This window comes from Neltuma alba, unplaced genomic scaffold, assembly GCF_004799145.2.
Source record: "Neltuma alba isolate B1F8T4 unplaced genomic scaffold, ASM479914v2 tig00013496_pilon, whole genome shotgun sequence".
Taxonomy (NCBI): Eukaryota; Viridiplantae; Streptophyta; class Magnoliopsida; order Fabales; family Fabaceae; genus Neltuma; species Neltuma alba.
In genome coordinates, this window is record NW_021637722.1 from 174,946 (window position 1) to 199,778 (window position 24,833).

Sequence of the window (24,833 nt, forward strand, 5' to 3'; positions counted from 1 at the left end):
TCACGAGTTGGATTTTTGAAGCGTTAGTTCTGAGTTCTGAGTTCTGACATCGAATTTGGTCAGCGGCTGGCCATTAGCCGCTAACCTATAAATATAATCTTCCTACTGATTTATTAAAGCAAAATGTCTCTGTTATGAGCCCAGAAATCTAATCTTGACCCGGCCCAAAATTTTGATGGAAACGCCAATGAAAAAGAACATTCAAGTCCCAACCGGGGCAGGCCTAAGACATCGATCACAGGGCATTAACGTAGCTAGTTGAATCCCCTATTGTCCCAAGGTTCTTAGTTGAGAACAAGAAATTACTTTACCATAACGTGTTTCATGTTAACATCACGAGTTGGATTTTTGAAGCGTTAGTTCTGAGTTCTGAGTTCTGACATCGAATTTGGTCAGCGGCTGGCCATTAGCCGCTAACCTATAAATATAATCTTCCTACTGATTTATTAAAGCAAAATGTCTCTGTTATGAGCCCAGAAATCTAATCTTGACCCGGCCCAAAATTTTGATGGAAACGCCAATGAAAAAGAACATTCAAGTCCCAACCGAGGCAGGCCTAAGACATCGATCACAGGGCATTAACGTAGCTAGTTGAATCCCCTATTGTCCCAAGGTTCTTAGTTGAGAACAAGAAATTACTTTACCATAACGTGTTTCATGTTAACATCACGAGTTGGATTTTTGAAATATTTTGTTCTTATATTAATCCAAAATATTTTGTTCTGTGATAAAAAGCAAAAAAAAAAAAACTATAAAGACCTGATTCAAAATTAGTTAAAACTATAAGGAGCTGTGAATTAATTATCCCTTATATTAATATACTGGCCCTTGAGCGTCATGCTCCCTATGCGATGTTATCCCTTGAGAATTGCTGGATTTATTTTCACTGATGAAAGTATGGATATGAATAGTTAATTAAAGAAAAGAAATTTAAAGTTTTGCTCTGTCATGTGAAACCAAAGAAAAAATAGTTCTTCGTTTTTTTAATAACCCAGTGCTTCTGAATTCCAACGTTATTCTATCGTGGGCATAAATATTTTGAAATCCTTTATTTTTAAAATTATAATTCCGTGTTGGGCTGCTGCTTTCAAGTTTCAGGCCACAACCAACAATGCGAGGGGAGAACGTCCAAAAATTTAATTTAATTAATTAAATAAGAGCTGTAGAGTCGAAGTCAAGGAGGTCCGGATCCGTCCCTCACGGATTCTAGACCCAACAAAAGCCACGTCATCACATTATCCACAAGCAATCGAGAATTCAAGCTGTTCGATGACGTGGCACAACCTTCATCCCCATGACCAATCCCTATTTTCCACCCATCAGCTTTTGCTTAATTAAAAAAGTGTGGAGGGAATTGATTGACACAGATTTTAGGCTGTGGGGTCTGATGCACAGCCACCCAAATCACCTCCCCTTCCCCTCTCTGTGTTCCTCTCTTGAGCAGAAGGCATGAAAGAAGACAATGGTGGCCTGTGAAAAATGAAGACGACGACTGTGTCGTGCATCTTCCATGGCTACCCATTGTGCTTACAATGCCTTTTCTTTTTTACCGTCAAGGGAACTCTTCAGCACCAATTCTGTCTCAAAGTCATACATTAGAAGTAGACCTTTTCTCTTATCCTCCATAACCAACGCTTCCGCATCCTATAACACCCTTGTTTCTGAGGTATCACCTGCTCTATCTTCTACTAATTTATCAATTTCATTCTACTTTGAAGTGGCATGCTCTGTACTCAAATTCTTTTGCTGGCATTTTGAAGTGAGCTATGTGGGAAATAGAGGATTATGGAACATTCCTTGATTAATGTCGCAACTTATAATGTCTCTTTGCTCATAAGTTTTCTTGTCTCGGAATCTTTTGTTTAGTTAATGTATGATGGGTGTTAACACACCAAGAGGTTTTCTTTCCTGCCTGCCTTAGTCCCTTCACTCTTACCGTAGCTACACACATGAAATCTTTTAGCTTTTGGACTCTCCTTTTTGGTAGTTTACATTTACTGAATTACAACGATGGGGGTTACATCTTACGTCCAAAGACATACTTTTATCAGTCGCTTCAAGGTCATTGATGGTTTTTGAGGCCGCATTCTGCCATTTGAAGTTTAAGGGCTCACAATGCGAGGTCCTATATTACATAACGTGCTTATGCTTTTTATCTATCCTTAAAAGACGGCAGAAAATTAGCCTCGTGAAGTCTAATTCATGAAGCATGGACGATGCAAGAAAAGGAGCAGCGTTTATGTTCAACACAAGTTGGAAACTCCAATTTATAACATGACTTGCAACTTTAAATGTGATATGGACGTTTCAAATCTTTCTGTGTTAGCACCCGTACTTCCTAAAGTGTGATTCTTTGCATTCAGGGTAGTGCTTGATAATGTTTCACGGTCTTCAGACTTTATTCGTCCTTGCATTGTATGATGAATTTGATCTTGTTATAGATTTCTGAGCTTTTCTTCCCACATCCCTCTTTTACTATGAAAATTTAGCTCTTCATATTACGGATTGTCCTGTTCCTGATAAGTAGAATACCTTGCTTCGCGCCACACTAACCTCCTCTGGCTTACTGATAAATGTGTATATATTCTACATGTCCATAAACTTTTGGGACGCAAGTTCTTTCCCGCAGATTTTTTCCTGAAACCGAAGCTTATCGATGAAAAAAATAGAAACTCCAGAGTCAAGTGGCCATTTAATTGTGCAGTTTTTAAGTTTATTTTAAAATAAAGTTAAAAAGTAAAGAGTAGATCTCTTCAAGCATTATAAAGACATATAAAAAAAAAAAAAAAAGCTACATAATTGCATGACTCGGGGGTTAAAAAATAAAACTAGATCTCTTCAATCGGTGATCTGTCTCCCCCTTTTATTTACAAAATTATAATTGCTTTTTATGATTTATACATAGAAGAAATATACTTTGTGTGAGAATTTTGAGAATTTTTTGCAAGCTGAGAACCTTCGAAACAGCTGGTTACCGATTAATCACTTATCTAGAGTGAGGAAAGGACGTGCGAAAACCTCTGTCTCCTGAATTTTAATTTCAGTTGCAAAGTTGAATTCCTTATTTCTGAGAGCAGGGTAAAAAATTTAACATAATATGCTATGCTTATTATTGATATTCCTTGTAAAAGGGCACTTATTTTTCCCAATGTTAGGCTGTTAGGCTCTTGGGTCCTCCAGCAAGATTTGAAGCCTCAAAACTGAAGGTTGTTCCATTGGAAGATCACATAAATAAATGTGCAAGTATTATTCCAAGAACCTATATTCTATCTCACTGTGACTTTACAGCTAATCTGACCTTAACTGTATCCAATGTTATCAACCTTGACCAGGTACGTGTCTTTAATTTATGCCTGTCTGAATTACAAGTAGCAAGTTTCTGATGCCAAACTGAACAAAATCCTAAGTTATCTTAATCCATGTTTAATGTCTGCATTACCTTCTATGACTATGGTAGTTGAGAGGGTGGTACAAGAAGGATGATGTTGTAGCTGAATGGAAGAAAGTGAAAAACGAAATGTGCCTTCATGTTCATTGCTTTGTCTGTGGTCCAAATCCCTTCCTAGATATAGCTGCTGAGTTCAGATATCCACATATTCTCCAAGGAAATGCCTTTGGTATGTTTGCCTTATTCTATGTCATCTCTTCTGAACATTCGATTTTATGACTGATGTAAGAGACACTTTATCTTATTACCTCCTTTGAATGTTGATGGGTGAAACTGGGAAAAGTACCCTCAAATGTCAAATGTGTGAACTGCCTTGCAAAAAAAGTTTTATGTTTTCCGCATTAACTTCTCTTGAACCTTATATTTTGGGCTCTTTCTGGTGTATACCAGAAATGCTGCTCCAATTGCAAAAAGCTGGTGCGCTTCTGGTATGGTGACATATTGTAGAAGAGTTTTTGTCACCTGAAGATCACATCTATAGCCTTGTTTACGAGAATTGAAAGCATTCCCCCCCCCCCTTTTCTCAGATGATTGTCATAGTGGTATTATGGCTATAAGCATGACTTCCTATCTTGGGCATGACAGGTACTGAAAGCAATACGACATGGAGATTCTGTACTTTTCAGTGAGCATCCTGAATTGCTGGATTCTATAGTCCGAGTATATTTTCATTCTAGTTCTAAAAAATACAACAAGATGGAATGTTGGGGAGCACTGAAGGATGCTATGGAGGTAAAATTAATGAAGGGATCTCTTACCTCAAGGAACTTATGCGTTTCCAATTCTTTTAATGTTTTAAAATGTATTTTGATTAAAAAAAAAAAAAGTCCCTTACATTATAACTGGTGCATTTTAAAAACAATTTACAGACAGAGCTTGAGTTTCTTTTTACTTGAGAAAATTTTAATATAGTTTGCAGACAGAGCTTTTACCGTTTTTACAAATTCCATTGATTAAGCAACAACCATAATTGTTCAGAATTAACTAGTTCGGTGATAATGTCTTGTTGTGTTTTCAGGGAAAACAAGAGGATCACATGCAAGGTTTGATGAGGGAACATCCCGGGCGAAGCCCAAAGTCGATATTTCAAGCTCTTTTTGCTTTCCTTCTCTGAGTTTGAAGATTATTCATAATGTGGATATCATTTTTTTTCCCCCACAATTCATCGCACAGCTCAATTCAACTTTGCAAGAATGAATCAAATCTTTGGGACGATTCAAAAAGGGAAATGCAAAGTTGCACAAAGATCACGTCTATCATTGAGTCATTCATTTCCTGGACACACAACTCTTGTCTTCATTTGGAAATATCAACTCAATGTTCTTGTACAATATAGACCATTTTATCATCATATCATTACTGTAACTATTCCTGTCTTCTTTGTCAAGAGGCATGACTTCGCCCAACTCACGCATCGCCTGCCTGGGAAGCAAAACTGCTATTTTTGGCAGTCTATATAAATTTACAATTACAATAGTTGATCACTACTGACGGATCTTAAGCCCTCATACGCCAAATATTTTTAGAAATTTTGTTATTTTTATTTGTAAACTGTGTTAACCTTCAGTTTAATTTATTTGGTGGTTTCAACCTCAAAGTCTCAGCGCGCTTCGTTGTTTTGCCAACAAATAGGTGTATCTACTCGATCGCCACCAACTGTGTTGGTTTAATTTATTTGTGAGGGCTGATGAGACAGCCCACAAATAGGTGTATGAGAACAATTTTCCGCTGATGGAAACAATAGTACAATACATATATCCTTTTTTTGGGGAAGTGTGGCTTAATTGCCTTTGAATTGTGTCACATCTTCACATATGTGCTTTTCTGATTTTCATTTTTAATCAAAGTTTTCCATATTCGTACTTTTTTATTTAACTAAGCAGCTATATTTTATGCCTAAGGTATCTTTCTTTGCCGTCCATGCGTATTTTCATATTTTTTTCGCTGTATTCAACATGTATTGACTCTTCAAGTTTTACTTTTCCAATCCCTTCACTAAATGTTAACACGTATTATTAAGGTAAGTGGTATACAATGGTAGTAATTAAAAATCAATTTTAGCTGCCGGCTGAAACTACTAAATTAAGAACGGGGATATATAATGCCCATAGACACTGACATATTAAAATTGAGCAAATATTCACCATGGTATGTATGGTTTATAAACAATGTGATTTATCGTGTACTGAAATATAAAGACACGTAATGAAGTTAAAGCATGGATAAGAGCTTGCGACGTCACTGGAGTGAGGCAACACCAACAGAGAATGATATAATATAATGTTAATGTCCTTTTAGGCTAATTTCAATTCTACTGTGTATATATTATTTATGGCATTTCGGGAACAAGGGCGCCATAGGCACTTCTATACATGGAATATTATATCAACGATGTTTTTGCAATTGCAATCAGAGTTTTCCATATTCTAAACCCATTTTATCAGCGATTTCTGTAGCCATAATATCAGCTGTAATTATTTATAAATACTCCTCCGGTCCTTAATATAAGACCTAATTGTTGAGTTGGTTTTGGTTCTAAATATAATGTCCATTTCTCATATTTATCAGTTTTCTCTAAATTATCCTTATGGATACTCCTTCAACTATGATCAAGTAGAAGATGAAAATGGGGTATTAAGAAAGATGATTGTGGTATTTTAGGAAAAAGCGTGTTACATTTCTTATAATTAACTAACTTACCTAACTTTTTTAATCTAATCAAATTAATTAAATGGGTTTTATATTAAGAACCGGAGGAGTATTCTGCATTTATTCCTTGGCTTCTTACGCCTGTGTGTATGTATATATACGTGGGCTGTTTGTTTCGGTAAAATATATACACACAGAAGAATTTGGCCTCCATCCTCCTTCTTCTATCGTGCGGAGCCATCTTCTTTCTCGAAGGCAAAATGAAAGAGCGTGAAGCAAGTGCTGCGTCAGAAATCTCAAAGAAGAAGATTGAGAAGAGGAAGCCACCAGTTCGAGGAAATACTATCAAACTCAGAATCCTCTGCGATGTCATTCATCTGTGTAAGCTCATAGCGAAGAAGATACGCCATCGTGTATAAACCTCTATTTAATAATCCTCAGTGTGTTAATTTCCTCCAAACTTCTCTATAAATTATATAGATGACAACAATGTGGCCAGTATTATATCTGTGTGTGTGTGCGCGTGCGTGTATATGTATATACAGCTTCGATCTGGTTTTTGGATTAGTCTGTTCAGTGTATTCTTGAATTTATTGCATGAAGAAAATGTAGCTGAGGCTTTTAATTATTAGAAAACTAGGATGATTTGCGCTTGTACAATTATGCATTTGTTTTGAGACTCCATAATATAGAAGATGTTTCTCTCTGTGTGTATCCAACTTGTATGTCTTGTTTTTGTGGGTATTATGTATTTTTCATTTAATATTCGTAATCACTTATATGGCCATCAGATTATTGTACCATACTAGTAGATTATTATGAGGATTTGTAAATGATTAGTTGGGACTTGATCGAGAAAAAAATAATTTTTAAAGGTTTGCGGAAGAATATGATTTCTAGTTTGGTACCGATTTACAAAAACTATTCTCATAAATTTCGCAGTCCCAACTCCCAACATGAATGACGTCCTCCTTTATTTGACGAGCCAATACATTAAAATTAATTTTTCGATCAACTCAATAATCAGAATTAGGGGTTTGGTGAGTACTATTGAAAGTCACATCATTCCTCATCTTTCCGGGCTAAGTTCTAATTAACAATGTTATTTGAGAAGACCAGTTGCTGAAACTGGAATATGCACCGAAGCGTAATACCAAGAAATAATAGAACAGCCGAAAATTTATAGTTGGAACATTAAAAATTTATACTAAAAATATTGTTGTCGCCCGGTGGCCAGTAAGGAAACAAAGCAAGAAACTTCGGTTGGCACACACTGGTGCAAACCCAATGTATAATTAGTTGGTGATGGATGTTTTGGAAGTTTAAGAATGATGGTAGCATTGCTTTAACTTAAATTTAAACTCATGCACGTTAAACATCTTGAAGGTGAAGTTATAGCAAGTGCATGAATAGGTTTGTGGAGGATGAAATAAAGTGATGAATATATTGGTGATGTACGGCACATGGTCGGGGTCCCATGAAGCTGGGGTCTGTGTTTGTGACATAAATGGCAAATCGCCAGAAGGTGGCACGAAGGTTCCTCCTCCCTCCCTCCCTCTCTCTCTCTCGTTCTCCCCCCATATTATATATTAACCCTATATATACACACACACTTGTGTGTGAGTGTGTTGTATAATTAATATATGAGCCGCTATCACTACTAGTAGCAGCCATGCAGAAGCAAAACATAGAGAGAATGGCGGAATCAGCAGGAGTGAAGAGGAAGAGGGAGGAGAAATGCGTATTATTGCCGGCGTCGAGATCTGGAAAAATCAAGAGACAGATAATGATGCGCTTGTGTGGCCACATTAAGCACGCCTGCAACCGCCTCATCCTTCATTACCTGCTCTCCTCTTAATCTGCGTCACTTAATTTCTGCAGTATCATCTTCATGTATGCAACATGTAATATTATATATACATAGATACAGTCCTCTATCCCGCTCACCAGTCACCATGCATGTATCATCAGTAATATCAAATAAAGTCGCCATCTTCTATCTTGATACTCTCCATCGCGTTTCAACCATTAATCTCCTCATCACTTCTACATAGCTAGCTTACATTTCTGGGTAGAATGCAGATATAAACCCATCAATATTGCAGATTTGGAACTTGGAATACGCGCCACCTTACCTCAGCCTAGCTCCGCCCCATCCTTTTCCTTATTTTTATACCGAATGTGCTGCTGCAAGCCACTATCTCATCATTAATATCTATCTCGTATCAATATTCAAAATTCTCACAAATTATGTTCTGACTTTTCATAATTGAATGTGCATGCATATACGTATCTTGAATTATCATGCTGGCGAAGAAAAATATCGAATTATCTATTTTAACAAAACGATAACGTTGAAAAATTAATTATTCCAAAAAATAATCATTTTTGTAGCAACCTCTCATTTGAAAAGGTTTATAAATGCGGAAAACAAATTAATACCTGATTTACCTTTTTTATCTAATTCTTTCAGGTGTTTTCTAGCGAGACTATATTTTTGTGACAACAATGTCAATGAAAAAATCGAATTTATAGTATTAAGAACATTTTAATGAGTAATTATGCGAATCAAACTTGAAAATTAATTAAAATTTTTATCTATTTCAAATTAGAACTTTTTGGGTCCAAAATAACTGTGTCACACGCAGTCGATGATCAAGTCCAATTGACTGACGGCTCGCTGCGAGCTGACAGATGAGGAGCTAGCCCTCAAGAGTCTCGGGCCCATTCTTTTGTGGGGCCATCTACGAGACTAGAATCCCGAAAAGTGAAGGCATCCTCAAGGAATTTGGATGCTCATAATCCTTTTTTTCTTTTTTTTCCCCCCACTTTGCTATCGGCTCAAAATCCAATATTATTGAAAACACGAGTCACCAAATTCTTTATGATCAATATACATGAATATATGCAGCATATGGATGAAACTAGGTACATGCATGGGGGGAAAAATAAATCACATACGACAGTTCCCAAGGGCAAGCATGAAATAGTCATCTCAGATGTGAGGCAAAACTCGATCAACATGCATATAAGCTGTACCAACAACAAACACAACTAGTATGACCTATTCGGTTTCGAAGACGACGAAGTCTTCTTCGATTTAGCGAAGTCCACCAGATCTTTGAAAAGGGCATCTTCCGGCTTCTCTTGTTTGGTTGGGGTGGATGAATTCAAAGACAAATTCTGCGTTTGCCCCACCAAGCTATCATAAGAGGAATTGGATCCACTACTTGAATGAGATGCACCTTGCTGCTCAAAAAACTGTTGTCTCTGGTTATACCTCGACGGTGGGGGTGGAAGTACGACACCAGTAGATTGCGTTTCCCACGGAGCTGGAGGAAGCTGATCTGTAGATTTGCTCGGGGGCGATGGTTCATCATACACGGGTTGTCTGGTAAAAGTTGGCGGTGACGTACTCATGCCATGAGAAGGGGGTGAGGACGGATAAGGGTTGGAATGAGACGGAGCCAAAAATGGGGCTGGTCCTGAGTTGTCTGCTTTGTATGTGTCGCCACTAAGATAGTCAATCATGCCAGAATCAGAGGCGACAGGCTTCCTTGATGGTGGTGGTGGGGGAAGAATTTGATTTACTCTTACACTTTCTGCCTTGTCATTGGTTGGTTTACGACCCAGTGCATGAGTATCTCTTGACCTGCAATTATGATGATGGCACATTAATTACAATGATAAAACTGGATGCAAAGAGAGATATGTCAACTCAAGTGTATCAAATGACTGTGCCTCTTTTAGCTGATTATGGGTAGCCTGATCATGCGCCCGTGTGACTGTGAATACACTGAGCAAGACAAGAAAAAGTGCAAAGAAACAGGATAAACAAACAAAATGTGACTTAGTTTTAAGTATTCGGTGACAAGTTCTGCAATGGAACAAATAACAATTGAATGTTCTTTTATAACTCAGCATCGTATGATTAAGCTTTTTCAAATTTTCTCCGCGTGTCATGTTTTTACTAGAGGACAAGATAGCAAACACCAGAAAGAAAAGATATTTACTAAGAAAATAAATAACCTTTGGACTCACCTATGAGCTAACTGATCGAAGTCATCTTCCGACTCATCGTCCTCATGGTTTACATTGACAAGTGGAAGAACAGAGGTTTCTGTTCCTCTCGCAGTTGCACCTGAATTAAGAGTTCCGTTTTGGATATCATCATGTCGGCCAAGTACACGTTGCAAGCTGTCATTCAGCGCCAATCCTTGACTCAAAAGTTGTTCATCCCTGAAAGTTATGCAGCCATCCCAGTCTGATCACTATGTTATTGCAAAAAGAATAGAAATAATCATCCATTAAGATTATATTCTTACGTAGTATTGTTCACAAGAAGCATGACCCGCTTTTGGTAAGAACGGCACTGATCAACAAGGTCAACAATTACTTCTTCCTTCACAGCCTGAAATATTGGACCAAGAATATTACATACCAAAAGGCTGAACAATTTAAAAATGTTATTGTGGCAAACAAAATTATTGCCAAAAACTAATAACAAGAAGAAAATCAGTATCACCTGAGGATTTTTTGGATCCAGCGCGCTAAGTATTTCTATCAATACATCAGCTATTCCTTGAGCATTTTGAATTTCTGGCAGGCTAAATATAATAAAACGACTTTAGTTGGAGTAATATATTACAAACCACCAAAAATAAAATATTGCTACAAAAAGGAAATAATCACCAGAAAGAAACAAAGACCAAAAGAAAAAAAAGGGATATTAGAAGTACCCAAAAAAAAAAAAAGCTCCACCAGACAAAATATCCGTTAACAACCACATCCTGCTTAACTATGGTGAATCTACAAGTGGACATATTCTGAACCGCATTGATTATAGAAGTTTGATCCCGGAATAAAGTTCTTACATCACATTTTACAGACAGAAACACTAAAAGGAAGGATCCCATTGTTAAAACACTAAAAAGAGAATGTAAAAAGACACTACAATCATTCAATTCATATATAAGGCAAAAGCTAATTTAAAATATGCAATATTTTCCATTTCTATTTAATTTTCACACCAGGACCAGTATCAGGCAAAATTGTCACAATTGATGAGAAACTTTAAAACGTACATCCAAGCAACAGAAACCATCATTGGGAAGCAAGGGACCGATCCAAAAATGTATGAACTGAAATTCGAGACCTAGACAGAATATAGACCTCCCTCTTCATTTGAAAAGATGTTCATTATAATAGAAATCTGGAATCATTATAACGAACATGTAAATTATGTCTATAAAATTTAGAATTTGCCATGCTATGTCAATAATTGAAATTATAAGATTGACACTAACTTAACTAGTCCGTTATTTATCTTACATAATGTGAAATGTGAGAAAAAGGAACTGCAGCTAGCCATACTTAACAAACAATAGAATCAGAACATTAAGAATGACAAGCAAATTAAAGAATACCTAAGGCCAGAAGCATCCGACTGAAGAGAAGCTTGAATTGCAGCATCATCATAGTCCGCAGTAGGATAATCAATAGGCTGGGTTTGAGGAGGAGTGAACAGAGGTGCCCTATTCTCTTCTCGTGGGGGAAATTCAACTCCAGCAGACTGTCAAATATTGAGAATAATATATTACAGAAACAAAATATCAATGTGTTAGTACTTATACACATAGCAGCAACATTGTTAAGGATTTTTCTTTTTCTTTTTCTTTTTTTGGGTGAAAGTTATGGATATCTTTTAAGATAAAGTAAACTGTCCATATGTGCGCATGTATGAGAATTGACTCCGTTGACACTGAAGTAAATCAAAATTAATGGTACACCACAATAGATCAGTTTATAAACAACAAGCTTGAGCAGCAGAGCAGATTATGAACAAATAAATGATATCATATGAACTATGGTGACTATACCATGACACGTCTTAAGAGATTCCACATTCCACACTAATTTGGTAGTGGGACTGAAGCGACAACTATAGGAATGAGTAGCAACATTCAAGCCCATATGCAGAACAAGTTAAAATAATTCCAACAAGAAAAGTAGAAAGGATTACCATCCATCTACAATAAAATGAACGATACGCCAATGTATATCCTTTACAAGTAGAACTGTTGCTCGCAAAATATTGATAAATGAACAGAGTAAGATAGAGATAAACAAAGCAATCACCCTTAGTTCATTATACGCTGCATAGAACTGGGGAAACCTTCCACTTGGACCACCAAAAGCTTCTTGCCACATATCAATCAAAATCAGTATCTTTTCCCTGACATTTAAGTCAGGCTGCACAATTAGATCGAAAGAACAAAACACTATATAAGTCTTCCATATACAGGGGCAGGAGTAACATTATTGAACAATGAACAAGTTAGTATATACCTTCTTCTTCACTATCTTCACCATTTCATGTAAGATATCCCGCTCAATGATCTGCTGAAACAAATTTTCACCACAATTTTTGCTGAGAGTCTCCAATGCCTACATCAAATATTCCAACGTGAAACATCTATGTAAAGTAAACAATTCTTGTTACCTCACTCACAAAAAAAAATAAATGAACATTTTGAAAGTACACCACAGACAATATCTCAGAACTACAGCAGAGAAGCAAATTATCATAATGTTGCACAACGCACAATACAAAGAATCAATAATGTCAGAATTTTCACCCTTTCTATACCAAGCACATGTGAAGCAATTGAAAATTAGCAGAAAAATATATAGAGATTAAAGAAGAATAGAAATACTGACAAAAAGGGCTAGAAGTTGTATTTTGGGATTTTTACTGCTCAAACGCTTCTTAAGTATCTTTAATGCATCCTTTGCTTGCCTGCAAATCCAAATTCAAAAACATACAGTACTCTCAAAACAGGAAAGAAATGAGTAAACAACTTTAAGAATCAACACATCAACAGATTATTCAACCCAGGTGACATAGTAAACAACAGGTTAAAGAGAATGCTAGAGAATGAAGTGAATGACAGACGCATGGGTTCTTGCTGCACAAGAGTTGATGGGTATGTAACACAATGAAGTAACTATCCTCCATTATATACTATATAGCAAATAAATCCAACCTTCATATCAACTTCTCAGTTCAATAAATGTGTCCCAAGTACAGGAGCTACAGGAAAAATGAAGGAATAGAGTTCAGCCATCTGCCCATGTGTAATAGGCAAAGCATGAAGATACCTGGGGTCCATATTAATGATATCACACAACTCGATGTTAATTGCCCAGTCCGGGCCAATCAGCATGTCACTGGTCGCCCTCTCTGCACAGGCTGCGGCATTATTAGCCATGTCTGTCCGACTCCAATGACGTCTTCTAATCTTCTGCAAATTGAAGCCCGAATCAATAGTAAGGCAATCAGTCCACACGATTAAGCTAATGCTAAAATCATACAGCAATATACACAAGGAAAAGGATAAAATGAGACTGAAAACTTTATAATTCAAGAGATCAAAGCTATAATTGCAAAAGAAGAGCCTATCGAATTACCCCCCCCCCCCAAAAGAAGAAGAAGAAAGACAGCTTGACATTTGACACCAGAGAAATTAAATGTACCACCAAGAGAAAAGTCATAAATGTTAGTCCCTGGGCAAACAAGATCCACCGTTTATGATTACAAAGGCGGAAAAAAAAATCAGCTAAAAATAGGACAGGATTTACAACATAAGTCCTTCGTTGTCAACGCCAACCGAATTTGTGCAAAATATTAAGAAGCACAAACAATTAGATCGTGGGAAACTACGAGCTAAACAAAATCAAGGTACGTCAAGATCATCGCGTTAAAAGAACCCATCAAAGCTAGAGCATAATAAATGACAAGGCAGCACATTAGAGAAAAATGAATCAAAGAATTAGATGGATAGCGCGAATTTTGATGGAACAGAGAGGGAACAACAACCTAATACCTTAAACTTAAAGTGCTAAGGAGAAAGCCGAAGTGAGATTGGGAGAAACAGGAGAAGAGGGAAGTTATCCTGTGTTCCGTAAAATAAGAACTAAGAAGAGGATCCGATTGGAGTAGTATCGGAGTCAGAAGATCGGGATGTCGACGAGAGATATTAGAAAAAGGAAGACCCGATTTCAGGGCTCGCGACCTTTTGCTTGCACAGCTCTGAGAAGACTTCCGCTACCCCTTCCTTGTCTAGTTGTCTTGCAAACTCTAGAATAGATTGGACATTCGGAATAATTTTTCATTTTCATAGAGCCTTTTTTTTTGTTCATTCTATTTATAAAGCATTTATGGTTTTTGGAATGAAAAATTTAAAATCCTATTAAATATTTTCCTAAAATTTAATAAATTTTTTAATTTTTAATTTTATCACGTTTTAATATATATTAATAAAATAAAATTATACAAATGATAATAAATTAAGACTAAAATTATACATTTACATAATAAATATAATGAAGGGATTTATATTAAAGAAATAATCCCTCTTTTATTTTATGTCGTAAGGCGTGACATGGGAATTGGGAATTGTGATAACCTAACAGGCGAAGGCGAAAAAGGGTGAAGACAGACCAAAGAGAACGAAAGACTTAAGATTGGAAGAATGGGGTTGACATTTGACCTATTAGGTTTGTAACTTTGACTTTTGCCTTGGATGTGAACGGAAAAAAAGCAAAGCTGAAAACGCGTTTTTATTTTTACAATGACAAAAAATAACATTGGTGAGTTTATGAACGCCGGCCAAGCAGGGGCCCCCGGGCTGATTTTAGTCCGTGCAGGGTTGGCGCTGATGTTCATATAACTGGAAAGGAGAACAGTCTTCTTGTTATGTGAAATTTAACCATCTAATAGTGCTCTTTATGCACCTGGTTGTACTACCTCTAGTTTTTAATATAAGAATTTATTTTATTTTTATTTTGATCATAAATATAAAATTTTAATTCACTTTTTTTCCTCATATTTATCTTTTTTTTTCAAGATAAACCTTGTAATAATGATAATTATAGCCAATACACTTAATTAGTAAAGATATTTTAGGAAAGACAATACCTATTTGTTACAAATAATGAATTTAACGAAATTCTTTAATTTTTTTTTAAATTAGTCAACAGAGTCTTATAATTAAAATCAGAGATAACATATAATACTATGGGGTGTTTCGTTCACCTGAACTTACTTTTTTAAAAATATTTTTATGTAAGTTAAAATAAAACTTCTCCCACATATTTATTTAATATATCATAAAATTACTTTTAAAATAATGATTTGGTTTTATCCAAATATTTTTTTACAAACTAGGTTTTATATTCAATATTAGAGATGATGGCATAAGATATTTAACAAGTTTTATTTTTTATGGACAATTAATAACAACGGACATAAACAACAAATTGGAATTTTGAGGGGCAAACAGGCTTGGGTTTGGAGTCTGTACTGTCACAAGACTGAATTCACTGGCCCAGCAAGCATCTTAAATTCCATTTCCTTTCATTCCATTTTTTTTCATGGGTGAAAAGATGGATGGTGTTTCATTTTTCGTCTCTACAGTCCGGGTCAAAGGAAAAATTGAGGGGGAAAAAGAATGAAAAAATTGGCAAATAGTCGCGGACATAAATATTTTGGTGATGATCCTTGCCATGTCCATGGTCGTTACCAACGAAAATTTTTGCAAATGAATTATGTGGGCCCAGAAGAATCGCGGCCCATTTTTTGGGTTAATGGCCCAAGCAGTTAGTATTCGGTGTCAAAATTGAGCACTGTAGACCACTGGAATTGGCCCAATACGACGGAAGTCCATGACCTTAGCACGGCGGCACTCGAAAGACTTCTTTTTTTCCCCCATTTTCTTTGATACTCTCAAGTCTCAGTAGAAAGATTATTTTCTCACGGAACAAAACAATGTTGGAAGAGGAGACATCGATGTGCCTAATTGATAAGTTACTATACTCCCTCCTCCCTTCCGATCCTATACACAAGATGATTTTTCCTTTTAGATGGCGATTCATATTCATGAGAGATACCGTTAGGCAGGTTAAAAATCTTTGTACTATTTTTTTTTTGTCTGAATTATGGATGATTAGCTTTTTTTGTCACCGAAAAAAAGTGTTTTTTTGTTAAAATTACATTGTTGACAGATGTTGAAAATGGGGATCTTTATTGTGCATGTATTTTTTCTTTTTTAATTTGGGGGGGTCATTTGGGAGCAATGTCGATTGGGATTTTTGAACATTGGATGCATGGGAAGGGATCACCCACCTCCTGGTTGTCACGAGGCGGAGGGAACGATGCCTGGGTTGCTGGCTGCGCATGGCTTCAATAGTTATCCCATCTCGGTGGCTGAAAATGACTGCTACAGTGGATGAAGTGAATCATCATCATGGGCAAAGTTATCCGCGTAATTGACCCCACTGGTATCAATGATTTAATGCCCCTTAAAAAAAATATCAGTACTACTAAATAGCGTTGTTCCTTAGTTTTCTTAAATATTTCCACTGAAATATTGTGCGCGCGCGCACATTGATAACTGATGATAGCCTATATATAATACATGCATAAAAAATACAATACATCTAGCTTTTAATACAAAAGTTGATTGACTAATTTGAATAAATTAAGAAAATTTATTGAATTAATTACTTGTAATAATTACGTATTGTTTTTTTTAAATACTTTTACTAATCATGTATTAACTAAAACCACTATTTAATTAAATTTTTAACACCTACAGCTACTATAATGACTGTTTTGAAAAAATAGATGGATATGAGAGATAAATAGATTGGTGTCTTATATTTAGGATCAAATTAAAAGTCAAAATAGCTTTCATATTAATGATTAGAGGTAATATAATTTAAGATACGTGTTACTAAAAAGTTTCAGGATGATTTAACACTTGTTTGGATTGCTATTGGAGGGAGCAAATGTGCGTTAAAATTGATAAAAAGGAAGTTTATGGGTGAGTTGGAGCTTTTGAATTGTTTGGGTTGACTTTTTGTCCAACCAACTCTTGTTTTAAAAGTTGGTTGCGGTGTACGCTCAAATTTTGAGCTTCTGAAGTTGTCAACATAAAGAGAGAAAGCAATGGCTAGACTAGGTTTCCGGTAATACTCAATGGGACCTCGAATTTCCGCATTACAAAGCCTACCACATGTTAAAATATAAATCTAACCACAGGGTAGTGGTAGTCTCTGATAGAGATAAGGACCATAATTGCAAGCTCACACAACAACATTTCAATTATCAGCCTGCGTGGGCTCTTGAGGAGGGTTTTCCTGAGATAGTCTACCAAGCATAGGAAGGGAAAGAATGGTGTGAAGGAGTCAGCAACTTTGCAACTAAAGCCAAGATCTGGAATCAAGAAGTGGTTGGCAATATTCCCGCAAAGAAGAGACAGATCTTACAAAGACTTGAAGGGATTGACAAGGCAAGAAAAGATAAAATCTCAAATGGTCTATGGAAACTGGAAAGCAAGTTATGGAAAGATTATAATAAGCTGGTGGCACAAGAAGAACTCCTCTGGTTTCAAAAATCAAGATGCAAATGGCTAGAATGGGGAGACAAAAATACTAGTTTTTTCCATGCTTCAACAAAACTGAAAAGAAAAAGACAGTTTGTGGAGGATTTAAAGAATGAGGAAGGCACCTGGATAACTGACCAATAGGAGTTGTGCAGAATGGCAAGGGATTTCTTCTAAAAGCTCTATAAAAAAGACTGTATTGTTAATGATAACCTCGAATAGGACACTGTCTTTACTCCTTTGTCAAACACGGATCTGGAGCTGCTACACACAAGGGTAACTGAAGGAGAGATAAAAAAACGCAGCCTTCACAATGGGTGCCTTCAAGGCACCAGGACCGGATGGTTTGCAAGCTCATTTTTTCCAGAATCAATGGAATACTATTGGCCTTAAAATATGCAGGTTTATTAAGGAGGCTTGGGAGAATCCAACAAAAATTGGTGAAATCAACAAAACACATATTGTCCTCATTCCCAAAGTGGACAATCCTGAAAAACTAACAGATTTCAGACCGATATCATTATGCAATGTAAGCTTCAAGACCATAACCAAAATCATTGCAAATAGGCTCAAACAGGTGATGGGTTACCTTGTGCAGCCCTAACAATGCAGTTTCATAGCTGGAAGACAAGGGAGTGACAATATGGTCATAGCCTAGGAAGCAATCCATACTATGAGGAATAAGAAAGGAAGGAAAGGTTTTGTGGCCATTAAAGTCGACATGGAAAAAGCCTATGACCGCCTGGATTGGAGTTTTTTGAGGAAAACTTTACTTACCTTAGGTCTCAAAGAGGGCATGGTTAACCTTATCATGGCTTGCACTTCTTTAGCCTCTATGAAAGCCGTGTGGAATGGAGTGACCTCACACTCATTCAAACCAACAAGAGGAGTAAGGCAAGGTGATCCTCTCAATCCTTATCTGTTTGTTTTATGCATAGAGCGACTAGGGCAAGTGATCTCAAGAAAAGTGGAGCAGGGGAACTGGAAAGGGATAAAACTGAGTAATTCAGGACCAACCATTTCTCATCTCTTCTTTGTGGATGACTTGTTTCTATTTGGAGAAGCCTCTAGTGATCAGATAAGTGTGATGCGCGATATAATGCAGACCTTTTGTGATACTTCAGGTCACCGAATTAACTTAGCCAAGTCAAAGGCTTTTGTTCTCAAAAAATGTAAGTTTCCATCGGGCAAGAGAATTGAGCCAACAACTAGGCATCGGTATAACTAGTGACTTGGGGAAGTACCTTGAAATTCCTTTATTACGTAAAAGACTGACGAAGGCTATACATCTCCCAATCATACATAAGGTTCAAAAGAGATTAGCAGGCTGGAAGGCAAATTTTCTGACAATGGCTAGTAGATCTATTCTAATCAAATAGGTAATCTCAGCGCTACCGAGCTACCAAATGCAAACCATGTTGCTTCCCATAGGAATCCTAAAGGAGATAGAGAAATGTAGCCAGAATTTCCTATGGAATCAATTCCATGAGGGAAGGAAGATGCATCTGACTTCATGGGAGAAAATTAAACAGGAGAAAGAAATGGGGGGACTGGGTATAAAAGACCTAAGATACCAAAACATTGCTTTCATCATGAAATTATGCTGGGGAATTATGACAAAGCCAGAAGCTCTATGGGTTCAATCCCGTAAAAAGAAATATGGGTGTGGAGACGGTGACTACCTAGTAGTGATCAAAAAACCAAACTCCTCCATAATATGGTGCAATATTACATCTGTGTGGGATCAATTCTATGCAAGGCTTGGGAAGCATATAAATAGTGGAAACAACGCTTTATTTTGGTGGGAGAAATGGTCATCGTTGGAGGAACCACTCATCCATTTGGCCGAGAGAAACTTCCATTTAATAAATCCTAGTGCACGAGTTAAAGATTTTATTGGAAGCAATGGGTCGTGGAACGTACAATGCTGGGAGGTTTTCTTTCCAAAGTGGGTCATCAACATACTATGGAATGCTAAGCCCCCTGGTGGTAACTCAGACGATGAAATCATCTGGAGATGTAGTAATGATAGGAACTTCAGTGTCAAGTCTGCATATCGAATGATAAATCACCAACACGACCAAAGTCAGGCCATCTAGTGGAAAAGATTGTGGAAACTTCCGGTCCCGGAGAAAATGAAAATGTTTCTTTGGCAGGCTTTTCATGAGAGATTACCAACCAATCTTCTTAGAGCCAGCAGAGGGATAAACACGAGTGCTAAGTGCCCTTTTGAGTGTCAAAGAGAGGAAAACACTTTGCATATCTTGCGTGACTGTGAGATAGCGAGAGATATATAGAACAAAATTATTAAACCTAACCATCTGGAAAACTTTTATTCTTGTTTGAATTTGCAGGTCTGGCTAAGGACAAACCTCTCACAAGAGCTGGGAAAGCACCAATTTGCTCGTTGGTCTTGGGCCAAAACTTTCAACACAGTTTGTTGGATCCTTTGGAAGAATAGATGCAGAGGAGTAATGGAGGGGCACAGATCTTCAGCACAGGATATCCTTAACACTTGCCGCTACTTACTAATGGAATACACTGATCAAGGGAAGTTCAAACACCAAATCTTCCAACTCAACCAACAGGAATCATGATGGCCACCTCTGCCAATGGGAGTGTTTCCACTTGACACAGATAGCTCAGTGAATAATCTACAGCAAGCTGCATGCAGTGGAATCATAAGAGATGAGAACGGTAATTGGATTGTAGGTTTTCAGAAATGACTTAGACGTGTTTCCTCAACCACAACAGAACTACTTGGGATTACCACTGGACTTCAAATCTATAAACAACAAGGTTTTGACAAAGTGTTGGTCTATACCGACTTACTTGAGGCTATCCACCTGCTCGTGACAGACAGTGGAGAACACCATCCTTTTAGAACAGAGATCACAGAAGGAAGGAGGCTAATATTCTCTGATTGGGAAATTGAACTTAGATATGCACCTAGGGAGTCCATACAGTATGCAGATTTTCTAGCAAGAGAAGCACATCATATCGTGGAGGACATGAAGATTTTAAACGAACCCCATCCTTGATGTTTTGATCGCCTACGTTTAGATAGGGTCTAAATGTAGTTGTTGTATTGTACTGATTTATCTTTAGCAAGTTCATCTTGCCTATAAAAAAAAAATAAAGAGAGAAAGCAAATGAGAATGCAAGGAAAGATAAAGGTATTTAAGTGGCTTCTATCCTGATCCAATAATTTGATTTTTTTTGGCAATAATTTAATTATGTTTTATTTATTATTTTTCTTAAATTTATCAAAATATATACCTACGTTATATTATCTTATGTCTTTAATATAAGACCCAGTAGATTAGCTTAAAGAGATTATGAAAGCTAAATAAATTACTTAATTATATCTTATATTACATGATTTCTCTAAAATATATATATCACTAGATTACAAATCGATTTATAATGAAGGCAAATTAGTTCGGGAAAAAACAATACATTTAATCATTTTACATTTGAACTTACTTTTCTATTACTTATCAAAATAAGTTTTAACATATCAAATTAGTTTTTATAAAAGTCAATATAAACATAAATCATATTACCTCAGGTTCTTAATATAAAATTTTTTTTGACTTTTATTTTGGTCTTAAATATAAGACCTCAATTCACTTTATCTCTCATATTTAAGCATTGTTTTCTTAAGATAATCCTTTAACAATAGTAGTTCTAGCTAATACACTTGATTAGTAAGGGTATTTTAGAAAAGACAATACTTATTTATTATAAATAAATAATTTAAATTATTTTATTAATCTCTTTAAATTAATTAATTAGTTCTTATAAGTAAAATCAGAAATAGTATTATACTAATTAACTTTTATCCTAACTCATATTTATAAAATCTATGTTTCTATTCTTCCTGAGCTTGCCCAGTAAGACACGGTCAACATCCGTGGGGCCCACACTCTCCTGACCCATTGCATCAAAAGATTGGTGGGAAAAGGAGAGAATCTCCCTCCCATTGTAATATTGGTCCTGGGCACGGAATGCGGAGGCCTTCGAAACCACGTTGTTTCCATTTTAGGAGTCTGGGATATTTAAGTTACGTATACCGAGTAACCCGACACGCTGCACGGCTCGAAAGCTGTCCCAGTATTTATCTAAACTAATCATATCTAAACTGTTTATAATTAATTTAAATAATATATACTCCTCCGGTCCTTAATATAAGATTCAATTGTTGAGTTGGTTTTGGTCCTAAATATAAAACTCATTTCTCATATTTATCAATTTTCTCTAAATTACCCCTATGGATACTTCCTCAATCATAATCAAGTAGAAGAGGGAGATGGATATTAAGAAAGATGATTATGGTGTTTTAGAAAAAACATGTCATATTTCTCATAATTAACTAATTTACGTAACTTCCTTAATCTAATCAAATTAGTTAAATGGATCTTATATTAAGGACCGGAGGAGTATTTAAAATTTTTAATTAATTATTTTTAAATAAAAATTATTTTTTTTAAAAAAGATAGTCAAAAAATTATTTCTATTTTAAATTATATATATTAAAATAATTATTTTAAACAAATAAAAATAAAAAAAATTAAATTCAGAGCATCTAAATGAAATATGAACAATTCAGATCTAATAAGTTTAGAGTAATCATCAAAGTGATGAACACCGAAACTAGTTCCTGATCGGCTCTGACTATTCAATCACAGTAAGCTGTGTTTGCTGAATGCTAATTTATAGGCCGTTTTGGCCAGCAACTAATTTTGCATGCAAAGCACTTTTTCCTTATCTAAGCATATACTCCTTTGGTCTTATTTATAGGGCAGAGAAAGAAATTTTTTTGTTATATTTATAAGTCACTTCATTAAATTTTTATCACGAATGTACTATATTGTCCTTCATTTATTATAGTGTAAATAGTTATTTTTTTAGAAAGGTGTGTATAATAAGTAAGGGTAAATTTGAAAAATTACTATATTTTAACAAAAATTTAATCCAGTTTAAAATTTTTCTTGGTCTATGTAAAACATGTTGGTAATGCCTTATAAATAAGAACAGAGGAGTATTCTTCATCCTGCGCTGCCCTCTCCTCCCACTTCCTCTTTGTCATGGCTAGTATTATTTCCTTCTCAGCAGACTATTTGGGCACCCCTAAATCTACTCCATCTTCGTCAGTTCAGTCATCAAATTCAAATTCTTATTCTGCATTTGACGATGAGATCCCGACTGTTGATTATTCTTTGCTTTTCTCTGATGACCCTCTTCAACAATATCTGGCCCTAGAACATCTAGGCCAAGCGTCCTATAAATTTGGTTTCTTCTACGTGTGTACACCTACACCAATTTTGATATTAGTTTCTCTCCTTACAATTAAGTAGTCACACATTCAACTTATTTTTTATTCTTTTGTATGCATGCAGCTGGTCAATCATGGCATTCCAGACACAGTTCTGGACACTCTTTTCAAACGAATGTCTGAATTCTTTGATCCGATGAATTTAGATGAGAGAAGACTGTATCGGAAAAATGAACGGGGGGAGCAAATCAAATGGGACATACACTCCTCGAACTCTCATGGAGAAGACAGGGAATATCTGAAAGTGATGACGCATCCTCAGTGTTATTTTCCTTCCAATCCGTCTGGCTTTAGGTACATGTACAAATATATTTATTTATTTAAGTCACTCGTGATTTACTTTTTGTACCCTTTCTAGCTATCTCTCATCCTGAACGGTATTTGGAAACGGGGTCAATTAATGATTGGTGAATGGATATCAGTGAGGTTCTGAATGAATACCATAAGGAGATGAGAAATGTAGTGGTGGGATTAGCAAGAGCAATGTCCAGGACCTTGGGGTTTGAAGAGAATTACATTGAGAAAGCATTTAACTTGGAATCAGGATTTGACGTGTCGGCCATGAACCTTTATCCACCAAACCACGCATCCAAAAGTCACTTTGGCGTTGTTGATCATACTGATCCTGGCTTCATCATAACCCTCGTGCAAGATGTGAATGGGGGTCTCCAAATACTATCTCACAATGGAAAATGGATCAATGTTTGTATTCCCCACCATGCCATTCTCATCCAACTCGGCGACCATCTTGAGGTACTTTATCCACTAAATAACTAATTGATCCCTTTAATGAAGTGATATTTTTGGTCGTCTGTTAGCTAACTTGAATCCCTAATCGCGTGTGTGTTTGTAGATCTTGACTAATGGGAAGTACAAGAGTCACGTACATAGAGTTGCTGTTGGAAACAATAAGGTGCAAAGGTTCACGGTGGCGACGCTGCATGGGCCGTCGATAGACAAGTTTGTAGCACCGGCTCGGGAGTTTGTGGATGAAGATCACCCACAGGCATATCTTGGAATGACCTATAAGCAGTCCTTGGAAGCTAAGGGCCACAATGAGATTGATGTGAAATCATCGCTTGATAAAATCAGGCTTAAAACTGCTTAGAGAGAGAGAGAGAGCGTGTGTGTGTGTGTGTGTGTCCTTGTCTGTTGTTTAATCGATGTTCTATTTATACCACGGTCGAAGTCAGTAATTAATAAATCAGCTGGCGCTAAGCCACTGGCCTTCATATGCATGCGCCCAGCTTATATTATGCTTTGGAAAACATATGAAGGAGGAATTGAACTGTATTATTCTGTGTTGTCATGAATTTTATGTCATAAACCTATAACAGCGTTGGTTTTCTTGTTAAACTGCTATTGTCAGCTCATATTTTATGGTAACTAAATTAACTAACATTCTCACGCATCATCAATATCTCTCTAATACTAAAATCACCAAGCCACAAGAGAAAAATGGCTCTTCCCCTAAAATGCTGTTCGCATAGCCATTCAAGCTAATATTACTGCTTGCTAAACCAGAAGACTTTAAATGCTAAACCTTTCATTCCTTTTTTCCAATGGGTGAAACTGTGGACAGTGTCAATGAATGAAATTATGTGGGCCCAGATGAATTGCAGCCCATGCTTTTTGGGTGAATGGCCCAAGTTCATCTGTGATCTGTTCGAAAATAAATACTGTAGATAACCAGATGGGGCCCAATACTGCAGAAGTCCATGACCTTAACACGACAGCCCTAGAAAGACATTTTTGTTTTCTCTTGTTATTTGATACTCTCAATAGAAGGATTATTTTCTCATGTGCTAATAAATAAGCACACCTAGGAGCGTCATGGTTAGTTGAGGTGAAAATAAGTTAGGCAGCCTATTAAGAGTCTGTGGCCTGACCTGTATTTAATTTGATCTGGCTGACCTGTTTCAAAATTTAAAAAAAAAAAAACTTAGGCTTT

At 36.3% G+C, this 24,833-nt stretch overlaps 2 protein-coding genes and 1 pseudogene across 5 annotated transcripts in view; 2 read left to right on the forward strand and 1 right to left on the reverse strand.

Moving 5' to 3' along the window:
• LOC114737773 (TOM1-like protein 4) overlaps positions 1 to 24,833 on the reverse strand; it is a 31,956-nt gene that overhangs the window by 6,264 nt on the left and 859 nt on the right. Inside the window, exons 1-10 of one of the 4 annotated variants that reach the window (XM_028925735.1) lie at positions 14,053 to 14,232; positions 13,259 to 13,401; positions 12,818 to 12,896; positions 12,446 to 12,544; positions 12,236 to 12,349; positions 11,524 to 11,669; positions 10,623 to 10,704; positions 10,423 to 10,508; positions 10,139 to 10,336; positions 9,141 to 9,749 (exon numbers count right to left, since the gene is read on the reverse strand). In XM_028925735.1, the coding sequence (XP_028781568.1) occupies positions 9,152 to 9,749; positions 10,139 to 10,336; positions 10,423 to 10,508; positions 10,623 to 10,704; positions 11,524 to 11,669; positions 12,236 to 12,349; positions 12,446 to 12,544; positions 12,818 to 12,896; positions 13,259 to 13,368 (1,512 nt within the window). In that variant the 5' untranslated portion in view covers positions 13,369 to 13,401; positions 14,053 to 14,232 and the 3' untranslated portion in view covers positions 9,141 to 9,151. The other 3 variants (XM_028925734.1, XM_028925736.1, XM_028925737.1) reach the window with 3 other exon arrangements.
• LOC114737774 (protein STAY-GREEN LIKE, chloroplastic-like) lies at positions 1,392 to 4,956 on the forward strand (annotated as a pseudogene).
• LOC114737752 (flavanone 3-dioxygenase 3-like) lies at positions 20,157 to 23,990 on the forward strand. Its single transcript, XM_028925711.1, has 5 exons — positions 20,157 to 20,241; positions 22,585 to 22,850; positions 22,947 to 23,176; positions 23,305 to 23,635; positions 23,736 to 23,990. Exons 1-5 carry the CDS (start codon positions 20,157 to 20,159, stop codon positions 23,988 to 23,990), a joined length of 1,167 nt encoding a protein of 388 aa, XP_028781544.1.

Coding starts and splice junctions, on each gene's coding strand:
- LOC114737752 (XM_028925711.1), top strand. CDS start 20,157: ATGGGAGTGTTTCCACTTGACACAGATAGCTCAGTGAATAATCTACAG. Junction 20,242..22,584: donor AATCATAAGAGATGAGAACG/GTAATTGGATTG, acceptor AAATAAGAACAG/AGGAGTATTCTTCATCCTGC. Junction 22,851..22,946: donor ATAAATTTGGTTTCTTCTAC/GTGTGTACACCT, acceptor GTATGCATGCAG/CTGGTCAATCATGGCATTCC.